Source organism: Thamnophis sirtalis, unplaced genomic scaffold (genome assembly GCF_051295495.1).
Source record: "Thamnophis sirtalis isolate CommonGarterSnake01/CBP01778 unplaced genomic scaffold, rThaSir2_p1.2 scaffold_8, whole genome shotgun sequence".
NCBI lineage: Eukaryota > Metazoa > Chordata > Lepidosauria > Squamata > Natricidae > Thamnophis > Thamnophis sirtalis.
The window spans coordinates 80250316-80271032 of NW_028261388.1; the positions used below are offsets into that span (position 1 = coordinate 80250316).

Here is a 20717-nt window from a genome sequence, read left to right on the forward strand (position 1 = left end):
TCTTTAAACATTCCTACGTTGATTGAACAGGGACAATAGCATATCTGTTCATTTTCAGGCACAATGAACTGGTTGCTGCTTTGGTTAAGCTTTTATTGTTTTGCTGAAAGGATAATGTTCTGTTATTGCTTCCACTGTCACATTCGAGAACTGGCTCATTCTCTCTGAACAAAAACTCCTCTCTTCTGTATTTCAGGGTTTGGTTTTAGACTGTTGGTTTTTCGTTGACATGTTGCACTTATTAGGATCTCATGATTGTAATACCAAAGAATAGTATTATACAAATCTGAAATAGACATTTTATAAAGTCCCATATGATTTTGAATATATTAGTTTGAGGATGGTTGGTTACCGTATATACTCGAGTATAGGCCGACCCGAATATAAGCCGAGGCACCTACTTTTACCACAAAAAACTGGAAAAGTTATTGACTCGAGTATAAGCCTAGGGTGGGAAATGCAGCAGCTACCGGTAATGATGTCCTGTGCAGCCGCGGGAGCGATGTCCCGCCTCCTATGACACACGGCACAGTGATTCCTATCATTGGATCACTGTACCAGAGGAGGTGGGACATCGCTATGTGGCTGCTTGCCATAACAAGGAGGAGGTGGGACATCGTTGCAGAGCGGCAGGAGGGGGAGGAAGGGGAATCGTAAGACAGCCCTGCATTACATTAGAACGTGAGGAGGGGGGATGGTGCGGTGCGCGCTGCGCGGCAAACTGACACAGAGGGAGGGGAAACTCACAGGGGCACCGGGCCATTCACGAGCGTCACCCAGCGGCACGGCCCCGCCCCTTTTTCTCCTCCATTTCGGGCAAATTTTTCATTGACTCGAGTATAAGCCGAGGCGGCTTTTTTCAGCCCAAAAAGTGGGCTGAAAAACTCGGCTTATACTTGAGTATATACGGTATATCTAGATAATTGTTAAGTCAACTTTGCTCCACCTCCTTTATTTTTTTTAACCAGACGTATCTCTGGGAAATAACGAGTGGTGTTGAAGAGATCCCACCGGGTATTGTCAACAAAGAGCACATCATTTTTGGAAACATGCAGGAGATCTATGAATTCCATAACAAGTGAGTGAAGGGTGTCACCCATGACCCTGCTTTTAGAAGAAGAAAAAAGAGTGATCTAATGTTTTCTGATATATTAAATGAATGTATGTTTTTTATTTTGCTACTGCAGGTTGAAGGTTCAATGAGTGGAGCTTGACAATTTTCAGAATTAGCACTGTTTTGTTCTGGTTCTCTATTTAAGTAGATCTTAAAATGGGCTTGCTTTATTTTGGTCCGGAAATTTCATGTAAATAGGCTGATCTAGGTTGTTCAGCCACCCAAGACAATGAGTTGCTTGGGTTTTGCTGCATAATACATAAAACTGATAAATAGAACACATCGGCTTTTATCTGTGAGATGACTGATAATGCTAATTAGCAATAGCAGTTAGACTTATATACCGCTTCATAGGGCTTTCAGCCCTCTCTAAGCGGTTTACAGAGTCAGCATATCGCCCCCAACAACAATCCGGGTCCTCATTTTACCCACCTCGGAAGGATGGAAGGCTGAGTCAACCCTGAGCCGGTGAGATTTGAACAGCCGAACTGCAGAACTGCAGTCAGCTGAAGTAGCCTGCAGTGCTGCACTCTAACCACTGCGCCACCTCGGCACATAAATAGGATCTGAGAATAGCATTAAAGCCTTAATTCAGACTTACGAGATCACATAGTCTGAATTCAGGATTTATTTGAAGCTCCAGACTCACTAGATGCACATAAAAATTATTCTGTAGTGTCTCCCGCACCAAATTTCCTTCCCTTAGTAAGGATCCCTAATTTGATACACTGCATCCTTTTTCTCTGTTAATATTTGTGGAGTCTTAAAATTTGCTGTGAATAAGTAACGGATGAAAAATCTATTACAACCAGCCTGCGGGCATACCTGCAAAACGCAATGCTTGGTTTGCAAAAGTCTTATTTAATACATAAATGTGCCCACATAGAGTTCCCAAGATGGGAAAAAGCCATTGTCTTGCTCTCTAAAGCCCCCAACTGTTGTAATTCTGAGCTCCATGCACAGTCATCTCCTTTGAATTTGTCTCACTAGTCCATGTGAACATCAGGTAGTTCAAAATTTCCTTACGTGAAAAATCTCTACATTACATATATTGCCCAATAGTTATGCTTAGAATTATGGCTACATCAGTTCTAAATACGTAATGAAGGGAATTTTATTTTTTATATTGCAACTATTATGTGGAAAAGATGTTGAGGCATAAAAGAGATCAATGAGTGTCCAACCACATCTTAAGTCATTAGAACTTGATCGTGGCTGTAATGTCGATGGGCGGTTCGGACAGGGCCGTCGAAATCCCCGGCTGCTAGAGCTCCGGAGGCAGAGCAGTGCGGCGAGTGCCGTGACTGACAGCAAACTGTCGTCTCTCTACTCCCTGCTGAAAGATCTCTTACTAATCGCCGTTTCCTCCTCCAGAAAAGTAAAGCTGAATCCAAGGATCCTGAGTAATTTGTCAATTATACTAGAGAGAGAATTGATATACGTCTCGTCAGGCTGGACTGAGTTAAAAAACTGACCCATCCAGTCAGAGGAGGCGTGGTCAACATTTACATAACTCAGTCTCTAGGCTAATGGGCAAAGTTAACCCATGCTTGGATTCCAAAGTTAACCCATGCTTGGATTCCCCTCGCAGCGCACATAGAAGGACCGTTCAGGTAAGTCAACGGTCGATTTCAGGGAAGAAAGGGTAGACTGATTTTGTGGCGCTGCTGATTGTTGCAGGATAAAGAGCCAGCAGGTTTTTTGTAATTCCTCTCCAGACAAAAGAGAGGATTGAAGTCACCCACAAGCACTCCAGGCAGAGATCCCAAGACAGCAGTTTACCCTAGTTTTAAAGCTCTGGAAGATGAGGGCCAATAAACATCTTGCTCAAACTGTCTTTGAAACAACTATGAGTTTGCATACTTTCTTCTCTAATCACTTTTGGAAATTGCTTGTTAACTGCTTTCCATCTATCGGGAATCTTTGGGCCTACAGGTTTTACAGAACTGGATGTGATGGAATATAGTAGGCTGGATTCCAAGGAAAGAAGGGATACATTCCAGAGGAATAAGAAATAGTTCAGTCCAGATATTTTGTGTGAAAGGGTGAAGATAGCACCTCCTTAATGTTTCTCAGAGTATATGGTAGATATAGAGAGTAGAGTATTTAGCCTGGCAAGATTCTGTATATAAGTGTGGGAACAATAAAGTCAGCTTGGAAGAATCACCATATGTTATTCTTATTTTGGGGCCTACCTGACATAGGTGAGTTTTCTTCAATCCTTAAGGAAAGAAGTTTTAAGTACAAATATAAGGAATATAAAAAAAATCTGGAAAAAACAGCAAAAGGGTGATATAAAACTTTGATTTTAAAAAGATACCAGTCCAAATAAATTTGAAATAAAATTTTGGAATTAATTATGTAGAATCCTTCCCATGGGGAAATGCTTTTGTTTTGAATTCTGCTAAAAAAAATTAAATCAAATATTAGAGGGAACTTAAAGGAACTAAAGATTACATTCAAAGGAGAAGAGCAGTCAAATTCAGCTTACAAACATAGAATGAAATAAAATATTTTGACATTAGTTGTATTAAAAATTATTTTTAAACAAGGGACCCAGAAATTAATTTTGAGAAGATCTACCTCTATAGTAGACTATGTTTAAAAATATTATAGAAAAATAACAAGTTGTACCTGACATGATTGAGATTTGAAAGTGGATTTTAAAATGACATGGAAAAAGATACTACACTGGAGATGCAAAAGAAACTGATCTCTTAATAATTAAAAGGGATATACAAATAACATTTTCCTATGTGGGATTTACAAGAGGCTTGTTAAAACCTTGAAGAATTTTGTGAGAAGGGACAAATAAAAAGTAAAACTAAATCAAGTTCTGGGACATTATTTGCAAGATCTAGAATTAAGATTGTTTGAAATAAAAGGAGTTAATATAAAGTTGGCTTATTTGATCAAGATTAAAGCAGATATATTGTTATCTCTAGAAATCCTTAATGGGTTTTTGCTGACACTGGGAGTAAAATGACAAGACTTTATGTTGTTTGTAGATAAATAAAATATGAGAACAAGAGATCATTTCTTGTATTTTAGGAGAAGTGATAAATTACTAAAATTGGTTATACTTATCGTGATAAATGAGGAAGTTACTTCTTTATATATGTCTTTACTATATTCTTATTTTTTTCTTTTCTAATTTTTCTGCTTTTTTCTTTTCTGCCTCTTATTTTTCCTTATTTTATTTTTTATTGTAAATTGTAATCTTTAATAAAATTGTTATAATAATAAAATAACTTGCTAATTGTTCATGAACTTATAGTATAGATTGATTTTATAAAGCTTGGAAATACAAGCATTCTCTTCCTGTAATAGGTTTGTTTATTTGTTTGTATGGTCAATTTTAGATCATTTAACTTGCAATGAAGTCAGTAAATAAGTGCTAATTTTCCTATTAGTTATTTCAATGTGTATGTTTTGTTTGAATGCATAGGGGACTATGAGCCAGTTCTAACTCATCACAGCTAAAAGGCACCACATTTTGTAAGTCTGGCATGATTAGAATGTACCAATAACCTGACATAGCATAGCTGTAGCTATACCTAGATCAATGTTTCCTGGAACTATAAAGTGTAGTTTAGTTCTAAGCAGGGGTGGGTTTCAACCGGTTCGCGGCGGTCCCTGTGAACCAGTTGGTCACCGAACCCGGAAGTAAGTAACTTCCGGGAACGGTGAAGGGGCCGCCCGCCCGCCCACGGTCCTTACCCGGTTTTGACGAGTTCTGCACTTCCACGCATGTGCAGGATGCATACAGCGCCTGCGCGATCGTCCAGGAGCAGCTGGAGCGTCGCGCAGACGCTAGTACGCATGCGTGCACCGTGCGCATGCACAAGGACGCCGCCAGCCCCATTCCAACCGAACCGGTTGGAACGCGGTGAGAAACCCACCCCTGGTTCTAAGGCTAGATTGACTGGATTATTCTGCACAAGTATTGTATATAACAATATGTTATAGCCACTACGGATAGTATAATTAGAACGTAGAAAGGAAAGAGGAACATGTTAATGGTTTTATTCAATCATTTCTTTAAACAGTATATTCCTAAAAGAGCTGGAGAAATATGAGCAGCTACCCGAAGATGTTGGTCATTGCTTTGTTACCTGGGTAAGATGTTGGTCATTGCTTTGTTACCTTTGCTAAATGATCAATTGTATTTTGAGTTGTGATCATCCACACTTGAAAAATAAAACTATGGCCTAATAGAAGAGATTTATAGAATGTAAATACAGATAGTTCTCATCTTGAAACCACAATGGAGGCCAAAATTTCTGTTGCTAAATGAAACAGTGAATTGTTAAGTGAATTTTGCCCCATTTTACAATTTTTCTTGCCATAGTTGTTAAGTGAATCGTACAATTTTTACGTTAGTAATAAGGCTGTTAGGTGAATCTGACTTCCCCGTTGATTTTATAGCAATAGCAATAGCAGTTAGACTTATATACCGCTTCATAGGGCTTTCATCCGTCTCTAAGCGGTTTACAGAGTCAGCATATCGCCCCCAACAATCCGGGTCCTCATTTCACCCACCTCGGAAGGATGGAAGGCTGAGTCAACCTTGAGCCAGTGAGATTAGAACCGCTGAACTGCAGATAGCAGTCAGCTGAAGTGACCTGCAGTACTGCACCCTAACCACTGCGCCACTCGGCTCTCTATTTTGCTTGTCAGAAGGTCACAAAAGGTTATCAAATGACCTCGGGACACTGCAACAATCATAAATTTGAGTTGCCAAGCATCTGAAATTTGATCACATGACCATGGGGGTGTTGCAATGGTCATAAGTGTGATAAACAGTCGTAAATCAGTTTTTTCACTGCTGTTGTAACTGTGAATGGTCACTAACTGAACTGTTATAAGTCCAGGACTCCCTGTGCAATAGGGCTCTTCAGCTCAGGAAAGAGACCCCCGCTCTAACTGGTGAATATAGAAAAGTATCTTTTGAGTTATGGGATGTGAATAGGCATCCTGTCAGTTTCATATAATTCTATTAAGCAGCTGTACTTCAAGCTGCGGGATGTCATATTAACATGCATTTAAAGCATCTCATGACTAATCTTTAAAATTTATTGTTGCAAAAGAGGTTTAATAGGCGAGATATTTCTTAGAAATCTCTTACGATTCAGGATATACAGTATCTGAACACATGCATTTCGGGAGGCCCGATGAATCAGTGTATAACCTAACTAATATGTACCATTTTTTTTCCCCTTTTGTAATAGTTACTCTTCTTGCATGCCAGATTCTTTATCCAACAGATTTAAACTCAAATAATTCTCAAATAGCCAAGTTTCCACCAGGTGGAGCTTTTTACAAATCATTTCAATCTTTTTTTTTTCCCCTTTGCAGGCAGACAAGTTCCAAATGTATGTGACTTACTGCAAAAATAAACCAGACTCAACTCAGCTAATTTTAGAGCATGCGGGCGCATATTTTGATGTAAGTACAGGATTATAGTGCTGCATTTATACTGCTTGAGCTCCGAAAGTATATTTATGGGCATAGCACACACATTGGCGTGGACATATATGCAAATGCACATAGTGAGAATTCAGCATTAGCTTTGAAAGAATATGGATGAAAGTTTGACATGGACCCTGTTCGAAGAATAATCTTTTCATTACAGTGATCAAAGCTTTCTCTTGGAGGATTTAGTTTCATTGTCGTTGTTAACACTCACTATGCTAAAACTGGAACATGTGTGTTATGATGATGACATCAGAATGACCTGATTTTTATTCCAATTACCTCGGGTCAGTTTGACTGTCACAAATGTGAAGAACATTTGTGTATGTTCTATCATTTGACTGTTCCTATTAAAAGATAGGTAGCCGCGGACACAGAGGTGGGCAAAAGAAAAGGGCAGCCCGCCAGCTCAGGCGGGCGAGCTGGCGGACTGCTGCTTTCTTTCGCCCGCCTGTCAGTGCTCAGGCGGGCGAAAGAAAGAAAGCGCCTTAGACAATGGGGTGTCGGGGGAGAGGAATATTCTCTCCTCTCCCGTGACATCCCACTGTCTAAAGCGCTTTCTTTCTTTCACCCACCTGAGCTCAGGCGGGCGAGCTGGCGGGCTGCTGCTTTCTTTCGCCCGCGTGTCAGAGCTCAGGCGGGCGAAAGAAAGAAAGCGCCTTAGATAGTGGGGTGTCGGGGGAGAGGAGCATTCTCTCCTCTCCCCCAACACCCCACTGTCTAAAGCACTTTCTTTCTTTCACCCGCCTGAGCTCTGACAGGCGGGCAAAAGAAAGCGCTTTAGACAATGGGATGTTGGGGGAGAGGGCTGCCTCACCAGCCATAAACCTCACCGCACGTCACTGCCCCAGGAAGAATTCCGTTCTGAACGCCTGCTTCCAGGAATTTTTTTTCCCCCAAAAAAGAAAAGATACAATGAAAGATGTAAGGTAAGATTGCCAACTGTCAGTTACTGACACAGAATGAAACCAATAATGTAATACATTATGTTTTGTAAATCTTTAAATAGGAATGGAGTGGGGAGAAGGTTATAACTGTAATTTCCTTTTATTGGATTTGGAAGGCCTGTTTTAAGAAAGAAATTATCTTTCAATCAATAAGCTTATATTGGCATAGATCTTTCTTAGTCCCGTGCTAATCCACCCAATTTTATACCTATCTCTATTAAAGACACATCCAGAATCCCTCTGAATAAATATTTCTCTGACAATATCCTAAAATGTATTTCTGGAATTCAGAATGAAGTCTGAACAATCAAAATATTTTGATATATCACAGTATTCAACAACTGCAAAATGATATATTTGCTCCTTCTCAGTAAATTAGTCTGGTTTCACTTTGCCAGAAGAAGCACTGTTTACACATATTTATCTATTTATTTAGCAAATTCATATAGCCACCCTCTCAGAAATAGGACTGCAGGCAGCACACAACAAAACAGTTAAAAACTAATATAAACAACTATTAAAAACAACTAAACATGGATTTTTGCTATCATCATTGCACTTCAGAAATGTTCCTTTAAAGTACTAAAGATGGGGAAGGGATTTTTCTCTCCGAGCAGTTTACATCAAAATGCTATATAATACCAAAATCAAAAAGAAAAGCATATTCAAACTGTTAGAATCTAAAGCAGGATTCTTCACACTGATAGAAATTGGAGCAAGTACACTGGCCATAATTATTTAACAAAAGATAATAAAAGTGATATAGCTTGAATAGGCTTTAGCAGTGATGTTGATGAGTTATGTTGCGTTAATATGTTGCTGAGCTAGAATTTCCTAGAGGCCTGGCTGGCATGGCTAGTGGTGAAATGGCTTTCACAGTTTTTAATATATAGGTCAAGCATAAATACACATACCCTAATTGATGAGGAACATGATGGCCCTGATTTAGGACTTCCTCTGAGTTTTGTTCTTTTTTTCCCCCCGTAAATGTGTTTTTTATTTTCATTTTCATTTTCGTACAGTCACATATATACTGTGCATAACCGGGGTCATATAACATTAAACAATAAACACAGCCATTCCTCTTGTCAACAAAACCTCCCAAAATAAAGACCCAATGTACTTCTTCAACCCTCCATACACCCTTTCTTTCGCCCCCCCCCCTCCAACTTTCCATCTTCCCTCCATCATTCCCCTCTACCCTACTTCCCCTCCCCCTCTACCACTCCCCTCTCCCGGTACACTCCCTCCCTTCCTTCTCACCCTCCCTCCCGTCCTCTCTCCCACCCTCTCTACCCCTCTTTCTTCTATCCCTCTACTCCTCCCTTCGGTGTATTTCTACTATCTATTAATATATTCAGCTTATCCTATTTTTACAGTGGAATTAAAGGACAACAGTATACAAGTGCAGTCACGTTACTTTAAAATCTAACACATACTATATATCCCCCCTCCCCCCCTCCCCCCTAACACCCCACCTCCCTCCCCACCCCCGACTTCCCAGAGCCCGTACACGGTATAGATTTTTAACAAACACAGTCTAAAATATATTAAGACAAAGGAAATTTTAAAAAAAGGAAATTAATAACATCTCTGCATTGAACTCAGCTTCTTCCTGTTACACTAACTTTGAGCAGTTTAGATTGTTCCTAATCTTAAGCATAGGCTATCTGGAATTTCTCAGGCCTCTGAGTTTTTATAATGAAAAAAATATCTGCAAATTGTCTAAGTTAATTTATACTTGCCTCTCAACTATTTAACCCGTACTGCAGGAAATACAACAGCGGCATGGCTTAGCCAACTCAATCTCATCTTACCTTATCAAACCAGTTCAACGGATAACAAAATACCAACTCCTTCTAAAGGTGAGTGTCGTCTGTGTAGCTGGATACCTTTTTTACACTGAAAATATGCTTTTTGAAAAATACAGTTCTTTTGGGCTACAGCTAAACAAAAGAACTTTTTATACGTGACCCAACATATATTATGCTGGCCTAGTTTGGTATAAAAAATACCTTAAAGCAACTTTCACCGTGGGGGGAAGAGGGAATGGTTTTGGTGGAAATTCCAGGAGAAATATACTACCAGGTCTATAAAGTAAAGAATAAAGTAATCTTACCAGATTCTTCCAAATGGTTGGTTTAGAAATCACAAATGGAATCAAGCTCATTAGATATCACCCGATATCACCCGAAATTGAGGCTATCTTTCATTCCCCCCCCCCCCCAATAATTATCTGCAAATAATTCCTTTAAGACAGGCAGGTGCCCAATCGGGTCGTGTCCTATTTGCAACCTGACTACAGGAATAAGGATTACTTTTTTGTTTAATGCTGCTATCACTTGATCTTGTCAGAAGTCTTTGTTCTGTTCGTCTTTTTATCCCTTATCTGTACCCCCTTCCCTGACTTGGATTGTGAGCCGCCCTGAGTCCCCTTTCGGGGGAAAAGGGCGGCATATAAATGCAATAAATTCAATTCAATTCTTTTTAAACTTGACTGGAGTTTACACTTAAGAGGAGAATCAGATGGCAATAGATGGTTAGCTAGAATAGGATAACATGAGTCTCGTGGTAGGGAAAAATCCTATCCTCCCCTATATACTACAGCAGCTGATGGTGCCAGAATTCGGAGATGGTCCCAATTACTTTGGTGGTTAGGCAGAATCAGGTGGCAATAAAGCAGTCATTGAAATAGCTGCCCGATTCTACATCATTTAGGATTCTAAAATTGAGGGCGAGAAGCTTCAAATGATGAAGCAGAGTATCAGATCCTTTTAGCTGAGGTTTTCATTTGAGTGAGGTCATTTGATCAGTTTGGAGTGAGTTATCCGTCGCTCTGTTGATGATAGATGCAGTGGATATTCTTTATGCAGTGTTTGGTGGCGGTAAGGCCCTGGATGGGATGAAACGAATTGAATTTCAACGATGGAATTGCTACGTGTCCAGAATTGTTTATATACTACAGTAGCCCCTATGCTGGCTTTCAATAGGGTTGTATAGGGCAGTGTTTCTCAACCTTGGCAACTTGAAGATGACTGGACTTCAACTCCCAGAATTCCCCAGCCAGCGTTTGCTGGCTGGGGAATTCTGGGAGTTGAAGTCCAGTCATCTTCAAGTTGCCAAGGTTGAGAAACACTGGTATAGGGTTTCTCCCTTATGCATAACGTCTGTATGAGCAGCCTTTGCCCTTCTCCAACTGATGCCAGTTACAGCCTTTTTGGAAGTAAGAAACTCTGGTGACCATTATTGATGCCTTTACTTCCTTGAGAGTCAACTACTACAAAACACTGCATTTGGAACTGTTTTGCCCCCCCCCCCCCCCCCAAGATTATGAGTAAACCGCTGTTTCAAACCATCCAATTTGAGCTTTCGGTCGTTTCTCAATCACATCCTGAGCAACAGTTAGAAACTTAATCGTAATATTCTCTCCCCCAGTCACATCAGCTTTCAGAAGCAGCCCATCTATAGATACGATCATGGGGGGGAATGGCATCATTAAGCTAAAGAAGATTGGTACAATATTGCCAGTTTTGTTCCTGGCAAATGGGTGTTCACTTTCTTGGTTAGCATCCATTTTATGAGGGCCCTCTGAAGACTTCAGAGGACTAAGTTGTGGTTTGGCTAATGACTTCAAGCCTCCCTCTTAATTTCTCTGAAATATAGACAGATGCAAGATAGATCAGAAAGCTAAGTGTTCACTATGACATAAACCCCCATCCCTCATGTTCCTTTGTGTGATGTCACAGTGCAAGTATCAAAGAGCAGAACTTGTGCCATGTGGTCACGATGCCCACCTTACTCTTCTGGTGTATCATTGTAGTTGGAAACAAACACCTGTATCCTAAACATCCCAGGTTAGAATATTGGCATCTTATTAAAAGGCTGCAAATGACATATTCTGGGTAGATAAGATTTAATGGAAATAAATGACTGAATAGTAATGTGATACCTTTACAGGAGCTACTCACCTGTTGTGAAGAGGGTAAAGGTGAGATTAAAGATGGCTTGGAAGTTATGCTTAGTGTACCAAAGCGAGCCAACGATGCCATGCATCTCAGTATGCTGGAAGGTAAGATTGATGGTTATTTATTTTCCGTGTATTCTGTTACTTCTAAGAAATTATTAAAAGCTTGTTTGAAGTAGGTTGATATAATATCATTTCTTAATTTTCTGATGAATTTTCTGAAGGTTTTTTTTTCTTTGTAATCTTAAAATTATGATTGTTCTATATAAAAAAAATTGCAGGTTATTTGCTTATAATCATGTTGTGTTTACAAATATTTGAAACCAAATGTGTTGTATCTTTTAGTCACGGCTATTGTTTTTTACCATTCTGTTTTGATTAATGGAGAAGAATGCAGCTAGTCAACCTCTTGTAATTATTTCTGGGGTAAAGTTATTAGCAGCAAATCTCCTCTAAAGTCACCTGAATTTGGACAACCCTATTTTAGAACTACCACCAAATTGTGTCTAAATGAAATATGAAGAATCCTGTTCAGGCAGAGCAGAAAATACGTAGGTCTGAAAATTTATGCATTTCTCACAAAAAAAACAACGGTAAAAGATTAGCTATTTTAATCTCGATTAAAGTCTAGATGTTTTTGTCATTTCATTGCCTGTTGAAAGATCATTACATGTTTGCAATGTTTTTAAAAGCCTTTAATTCAATATTTAATTGCCTCTTGGAAAGCTGATTAGGCAATGAAATGTGATATTATGCTGTCACATATAAATGAATAGACAGCATAATACATTTAAGAAAATTTAAAATATTTTTTAACAGAAAGGGTACAGGTAATCCTCAACTTGCAATGTTTTGTTTAGTGATTGTTCAAAGTTACAACAGCACTGAAAAAATGAGCTGACCATTTTTCAGTTAGGACAATTTCAGCATCCCAGTGGTCATATAATCAAAATTCAGAGGCTTGGTAACTGACTCATATTTATGACGGTTGCAGTGTCCCCAGGGTAATGGGATCACCTTTTGTGACCTTCTGACAAGCAAACTCAATTGGGAAGCCAGATTCACTTAATAACCATGTTGCTAATTTAACAACTGTAGTGATTCACTTAACAAATGTCTCAGTTAGCAACATAAATTTTGGGTTCAATTGCGGTCATAAGTTGAGGACTGCCATACTGCTATAACATCGTCTCAATAGATTCTTAGTATATACTCAGGCGATATAATTTTAATATTTGCCATGGCGTTTCACTTCTTTTGAGCATGTTGCTGTTGGCATCTCCAAATATGAATAAAAGTTTGTCACATTGCTACCACAGGTACGTTAAGCAGAATTGTTGGAATAAGCGTGGCATTCAGATTAATAGTCAAGAAATATGTGCGTAGACTACATGAAATATTCTAATACTTCTCTTTCACAGTCATTATTTCAAACAAATGATGCTGAACATGTGTGTAGCAGACTGGTTGATGTGATAAATCGAAGCATTCCATTTTAAAAACTAATCTCTAAATCTCATAATCCATCTGTTGTTTTTTAGTTGACTGATTTTTTTAAAATTTGACTGATTATGTTGATCATTAAAAAAAGTATTTGTTAATTCTGAATACATATATTTTCTGCTTGGGGAAGCATAGCTAATCATGATATAAATCTAAAATACTTTTTGTCAGTATTATGTTTTAGTGTTTTGATATCTCGCTAGCATATTTAGTTTAATGCAGATTTTTTTTACTGGGTGCTTCCTTATTTTAAATAATTTTTTTTGTTATGTGGCTTTAATAAACCAGTGCTCTCATAATGTTAAGGATGTCATTTATTAATGGAGATTTCCAAAGGTCTTTATAATGATTGGCAGCTTTGATGAATACAGCCTACAATTTTCAAGTGACTACTGTACAGTAAAGAAATGTCATTAGGGCTGTTTCAGACATAATGCCATGTTTCCCGTTTTAAGAGCATGAGATTAACAGTTTTGAACAATATACTGTACACATAAAAAGTTGAAACAAAGTAATTTTTGATTGCTTGAAAACATTTTTGATAGGAAACCAATTCATTCTAAAATGTAGTAAAGGGAACAATGTTAATAGCCTTTCTGTTTGGACAGATCTAAAAAAATATAAAGTATTAATTCTTTTTAAGATATCGTCTAGAAAATACCTGTTTCTCTGAAAATAAGACCTCCCTGGATAATAAGCCCAATCGGGCTTTTGAATACATGCCCGAAAATAAGACCTAAAATATTTAAACACATGTGCAGCTGGTCCCCACCATTTCCTGGAGGGGAAGAGGGAACGTGCCCCACATGCACCTGCGATCGACGCAGAACGGCCTCCCAGAGGCCGCTACCGCAAGCCCTAGTTACCGCATCCCTTCTCTTAATGGTGGCCGCAAAAAGCGCGGCAGTCCCAGTGATGCTAGGGCTGGCAAGAGTATGCCAGAAACAGAGATAGAACTTCCGGCTTTCTCTGGATCAGCTGATCCATGGGCCAAGGGTTTTATATATATATATATATACCCTTACTGGGATTCGAACCTGGGCTATATAACATACTAGGCAGACTTCTTAGCCATTAGGCCACAGGCTCTTATCCGTTATCAGCGAAGCCAGGGTGAAAGGTATCTATTAGATTTCTTTTACAACCCCCGGTATGCCCAAATATGGGAGGAAGATCACTACTTCCATTCTCTATCCTTCGGCTCGTCACAAGAGACCATCCAGGCAGAAACCCAATATTTTTACTGTTGCCTTTTTGTTACATTTGTGTTGTATTTGTGCTGATAAATAAATAAAGGGAGACTAGTATAGATCTATTTCAAGCTATTTAGCTCTCATCAGCTAGCCATACCCTTACTGGGATTTGAACCTGGGCTATATTACATACTAGGCAGACTTCTTAGTCTTTTGTAAAAGAAATCTAATATACATATACATATACATATACATACATACATACATACATACATACATACATACATACATACATACATACATCCCGTGGAGATCCGGACCCTCACCACCCTCCAGACCTTCCGCGCCGCCCTTAAAATCTGGCTGTCCCAGCTGGCCTGGGGTTAAAGACTCTAACCCCTACTCGAATTGTATGACTGTTGAGTTCTTAAATGATGTAGTGCCTTTATGTTGTAAATTGTTTGTCCTTCCCCCCCCCCCTTTTGAACTGTGAGCCGCCCTGAGTCCCCCCAGGGAAAAGGGCAGCATACAAATAAAGTGAAAACGAAAAACAAAAACATACATACATACATACATACATACATATATACATACATACATATAGTTCCCTTTCATGAACAGCCAATCTCTCAAGGAATTATTGATGATGTAAACCTTATACACTACAGAACAACTTCCAAGACAACTTCTACATTTCTAAGGTCTTTCCTGGAATAGTGATTTAAAAAAAACTATTATAAGAAAATGAATTAAGTTTTATCACACACCCATGTCTCTTTCTCTCTCTCTCTCTCTCCTTTTCTTCTTCCCTTGAATTCTTCCAACTTGCTTCCTAGGTTTTGACGAGAACATTGAATCTCAGGGAGAACTTATACTTCAGGAATCCTTCCAAGTGTGGGATCCAAAAACTCTCATCCGGAAAGGGCGCGAAAGACATCTCTTTCTTTTTGAGATGTCACTTGTCTTTAGTAAAGAAGTGAAAGACTCTAGCGGAAGAAGCAAATACATTTACAAGAGCAAGTTGTTTGTAAGTTACTATTGCACCAGCGGTGGGTTTCAAAAAATTTTCGAACCTACTCTGTGGGTGTGGCCTCCTTTGTGGGAGTGGCTTGCCAGCCATGTGACCTGCTGGGAGTGGCTTGCCGGCCATGTGTTTTCTTTCTTTCTTTCTCTCTCTCTCTCTCTCTTTCCTTCCTTTTGTCTCTCTGTCCCTTTTTCCTTTTTTTCTTTCATCTCTCTCACTTTTTCTTTCTTTTTTCTTTTTTTCTTTCTTCCTTTCTTTCTTTCTCTTTCTGTGTGTGTGTGTGTGTGTGTGGTTGGTTTCAAAAACCTCTTCTGTAGGTGTGGCTTGTTTTCTGGTGGAACCTCTCTTAAAAGATGTCCAGTTTGTTAAGTCACAAGCATATTATTGAATATAACACTTTTTAACATAACTGCAAAAGAAACTGATAGCTCTTTTGGACACCGAGGAATAGATTCTGAAATATTTTTAAAAATGTTCTCTTAAGCAGAGAGATACATATTGTAGCATTGTTCTTTAATCATGAATCAGATCTGCAGTAAAAAGAATATTTGAAGCGCACATACTGCCAGTCATTTCCATGAAAGCTTTTGATTAATACAGTGAAATATGTTTTGTTGGTCCCAAGACCGGATTTGAAGTACGGACGAAGTTATTCTTTTGAATCATGTAAGCTAGCCAGGAAATAATAACTGCTTATTACCACACAACTGCTCATTATGTACTTTAACTTTTGTTGAAACGTTTTTGGTGATTAAGAGGTAACCGATTCTTAAAACCCATTTAAAAACGGGTTTTCGTGTTGCAAAACTTTTCCCATACCAAAAATTAATCCTCCTTCCTTTAATTTTCAGACTTCTGAGCTGGGTGTCACAGAGCATGTAGAAGGAGATCCCTGTAAATTTGCACTGTGGGTTGGAAGAACTCCTACTTCAGACAATAAAATTGTGCTAAAGGTATTTGGTATACTTCTAAACAGAGTGGGCAATCTCTCAAGCAGTTCAACATTTTGACATGGCATTATTAGTTTTTTTCATAATTTGGAGGCTATTTTGAAGAAATAAAGAAACTTCCACTGAAAACTGTCCTTTTTAAAACTGAATTGTATTGATACAATCTCAGAATGCTGGAAGCTACTTATAGCCTGAATGCTGAGGGATCCCATGCCTGATGTTAAGTGTCTTTTGGTTTATAGGTAGTCCTTGACTTACAAATATTCATTAAGTGACCATTCGAAGTTACAGTGGCACTAAAAAAAATGCCGTCTGACCAGTGGTGGGTTTCAAATCTTTTTAGGACCTCTTCTGTAGGTGTGGCCTGCTTTGTGGGAGTGGCTTGCCAGCCGTGTGACCGAGTGGGAGTGGCTTGACAGTCATGTGACTGGGTGGGCATGGCCAACTTGTAAAATGTGGTGAAACTCACTTAACAACGCTCTTGCTTGGCAACCAAAATGTTGGTTCAGAAATTCTGTCATTTGAAGCACGCAAGTCTTAAAGCTGTCAAGTTACAAGACCCTTGCACCCCTAACCCTTTAGGGAAAAAAAACCCAGGAGTGTTCAAACTTGACAGCTTTAAGACTTGTGGACTTCAACTCCCAGAATTCCTCCTCTCGCTCTTCATCTTGGTGATGTGCGGACGGACGGGGGAGAGGGAGCTGGAACCGGTTCTAAACGGCACTGTAGATTTGTGGAACCTTTTCTATAGAAGAGGTTAGAACTGGCAGGAACCCACCCCTGCATCTGACCATTGCAACATCTCCATTGTGATCAAAATTCGGATGCTTGGAAGCAACCGTGTATGTAGGACTGTTGCGGTGTCCCTGGATCATGTGATCACTTTTTGCGATCTTCTGACAAGCAAAGTCAATAACGGAGCCATATTTACTTAACAACCAGGATACTAACTTAACTGCAGTGAATCACTTAACAGTTACAGCAAAAAAGGTCATAAAATAACACAAAACTCACTTAACAACTGACTTGCTTAGCAACAGAAATTTTGGGCTTAATTGTGGCCATAAGTCAAAGACCACCTATAATAGAATGCCACTTTAAAACAGATATGCAACTCATAAATACCCAATACTCAAAGCAACATTCATATCTTGAAGACCAAAGTTTCAAACAAGACATGACACTTCTTTTGAATAGTGTGTCATCCTAAGGAACTCACACAAACTTTGTGGAAGTAAATATACCAAGAAACTGGAAGTATCTGCATGTAAATTTTGAACAGTATTTTCTGATGCTTCTAAGAAGTCTTATATTATACCATATGTTCCTGATTTGCTGTCATGATCCCTGGAGATTGTACACAGATCAGGGATGTAAAATGCAGGAAGCACGTCTTATCTTAAAAACAATAAATAATAGCAAAATGGGTATTCATTTTTCAGAAGCAAAGAGCAAAAAAATTTTCTACCACTGCTTTGTTTAATTCTTGTTTAAAACAATCTGTTACGTTATGAGCATGACTTTTGAAAAAAAAATTTTTTTAACGATATACTAAAACGAGATATTCTTTATCTTTAAGGCTTCCAGTATTGAGAACAAACAAGACTGGATCAAACATATCAGAGAAGTAATACAGGAAAGAACAATTCATCTCAAAGGGGCCTTAAAAGAGCCTATTCACATTCCTAAAACTGCGTCAACCACGAAACAAAAGGGAAGAAGGTTAGTAGACGTCCGCTCTATTCAGTGGTGGGATTCAAATAGTTTAACAACCGGTTCTTTGCCCTAATGACCAGCTGGGTAGGCGTGGCTCGGTGGTCATGTGACTGGATGGGCGTGGCCAACTCAACATCACTCACATCAATGGGCGCTTCGCCTTTGCTGTTACTATGTCATAAGGGTTAACCGGAGAGGCAGTTTCTGTAAGCAGGGCAATAAAGATTAGGCTAGAAACAGCACCAGAATGTTTCCTTCCTCCCTTCCTTACAGGATTAGCTCTGTAACGTGGAAAAAAACAAAAGGAGATTTCTTCTAACAACCAGTTCTCCGAACTGCTTAGAAAGTTAACAACCGGTTCTCCCCGATAGGTGCGAACTGGCTGAATCCCACCACTGGCTCTATTGCAGGAAATGGTTCTCGTCTTTTATGAGATCCATCTTAACAGAGTGGCTAAACTATTTTTTGGGGAAATATATCCTGTGCTCTAAAAAAAAGCATTCTGGATGATGATGCTAAGTTGCAATATATTAAAAAAACATATAGGTAGATTAGAACCTTAAATAAAGGCATAATCAAATTTGAATGATAAATCACTCTGTTTAGAAAGTTTACTACATAATGAACAAAATTTCAAAAAAAAAAGTTAAATGGTAGTAGGAATGAACCAAATGAAGTAATGTGACTGCAAGAATTATAGCATTTTGAACCTCTTAGGAAAAAGGTCTGGAAGGAAGAAAGACACTTAATAAAAATGTCTGTATTGTCCTGATATTTAATTACATATATAATAAAGTGTTGATTATGAAATACCGGTAGATATAAATTCAATGTGTAATACTATAGTGAAGGAAAGGTAGCTGGAATTATGTTTTTTACACTGTCTCAAAATATTAGAACCCAGTAGCATATCCTGGTATGAGATTCAAAACAGATAAAAGATAAGAGATAAACTAGGATTTGCAATTACATGATACATTAATTCGGGGAGATTTCAACAAGGAATTGGACAGATTCATAGAACATAAGGTGACTGATCAGTTAGTACTGCACACATTTAGTGCTTGTTATATTTAGCTGTAATAGTATTTGTTAAGGAACTGATGAACAGTTCCTTAATACATTCCGTGCTATTCTGTTCTGAATTGAAATACCAAGCTAATTCAGTATGTAAGATGATCATTATTAAGAAATTGAGTTAAGAAATTTCTGCAAGAGACATTACAACATTTTATGCTTACAGGGATGGAGACGACCTGGATAGTCAAGGAGAGGGAAGCAGTCAACCTGACACTATTTCAATCGCATCACGAACCTCCCAAAATACGTTGGATAGTGATAAGGTAAACCAAAGATAATGAATTTGATTGTTTCCTGTGTTATTTAGCACAACTTACAATGAAACCATGCACATACATTTTTCTCCCACTGCGCAGGAACAAGTCTCCAGAACGTAGGAATTAGAAACCTGGAGCTTATTTTAAGAATTGGATTTTATCTTCATTTTTATATCCTCGGATCTCCAGTAAATTCAGAGCTGGTTGTATATGTCTTCCAGATGGTCAATAGCGCTAAGCTATTAATTCCCGTGTTCCTTTAGTTTCAGCTATGAAAATTAGATCCTTTCAGTTTCTGCAACACCATTCACATAGATGAAAAACATATTTATGTGCCTAAAGAGAACATAGGCGTTTGTACAATTACAGAGAAAGGAGGTAGTTGTTTCTCCATCAGTTGAGAGGTGTGTGTGTGTGTTTATATGTGATTAGGTTCCACCACAAATGCGCGAACGACAAAAGCGCGCCTGACTAAACCGCGGTGACAAAAGCGCGCCTACAAAACCACGCCGACGAATGAGCGCTGAAGCCCGCCGACAGAAGCACGCTGTAACATAACCCTAAACCTAACCCTAAACCTAACCCTAAACCTTACCTTACCTTAAATCGCGCTTCTGTCGGCGCGCTGTTGTCGGCGTGCTTTTGACATCGCGGTTTTAGCGGCGCGCTTTTGACGTTCGCGCTTTTGACGGGTCACGATGTGATTATGGGAGATAGGATAGGGGCAAGAAAAGGAGCAGAACATGCCCCAGCTCTGATAGAAGCTTTTTCCTTTAGTCAGCCTTCTCATTTGAAAAGCAAATTATTGAAGATGCATCTGACTCCACCCCTTTGGCCTAATGTTACCCTTCAAAAAACTTCCATGAAGTGAGACATTTCTTGCTCTACCTAGTTTTTTGATCTTAGAAGATGCTGTTTAAGAGTCCCTAAGTGCATGTACAATTAGCAAAACTTTAAATTTCTTCTGTCATAATGAACAATAAACCACATCATGGCTTCTGGTATTTTGGCTTGGTTGATTAATTTATGCTTTTAACATTTCTATTAAAACTAAATGGCCAGAGACAGATTTATACCCTTAATAAGACATGCCAAGATTTAAAACTTCCATATTCTTTATTTCTGTGCAGATAGTTCTAGTTCTAATTCTATTACGAATTTTATGTAAATAAAAAGGAAGATCAAATTAAGGCCACTCCTTAATTGGGGGCTTCTTTGGTGTTTTTTTTAAATTATCTAGCTAAGAGAAAAATGAGTTAAATCTCTTATATTGAAAAAGCTTCTGTCTCTGGCAATATAGATACCAAGCCTCAGTTTATGCTTCTAGATAAAAGCCAATTGTCAGCCCCTCTTCATTAATGTGAAAGAAGTTGTGATTTATCTAATAATGTGAGATCATGATTCTTGTTCATTAATTGGTAATTCTATTACTTAAATAAATGTGTATGGTTTCCAGAAATACTTTTCTGTTCCCTCATTTTGCTTAAATTTTCC

The 20717-nt window shown here is 38.7% G+C and overlaps 1 protein-coding gene across 2 annotated transcripts in view; it reads left to right on the forward strand.

Moving 5' to 3' along the window:
* TRIO (trio Rho guanine nucleotide exchange factor) overlaps positions 1-20717 on the forward strand; it is a 279954-nt gene that overhangs the window by 174700 nt on the left and 84537 nt on the right. For both annotated transcript variants that reach the window (XM_087721977.1, XM_087721979.1), the window contains exons 25-33: positions 969-1078; positions 5164-5233; positions 6473-6562; positions 9309-9401; positions 11494-11605; positions 15033-15223; positions 16072-16173; positions 17750-17892; positions 19130-19229. In XM_087721977.1, coding sequence (XP_087578103.1) covers positions 969-1078; positions 5164-5233; positions 6473-6562; positions 9309-9401; positions 11494-11605; positions 15033-15223; positions 16072-16173; positions 17750-17892; positions 19130-19229 — 1011 coding nt within the window. The remainder of the gene's footprint in view (positions 1-968; positions 1079-5163; positions 5234-6472; positions 6563-9308; positions 9402-11493; positions 11606-15032; positions 15224-16071; positions 16174-17749; positions 17893-19129; positions 19230-20717) is intronic.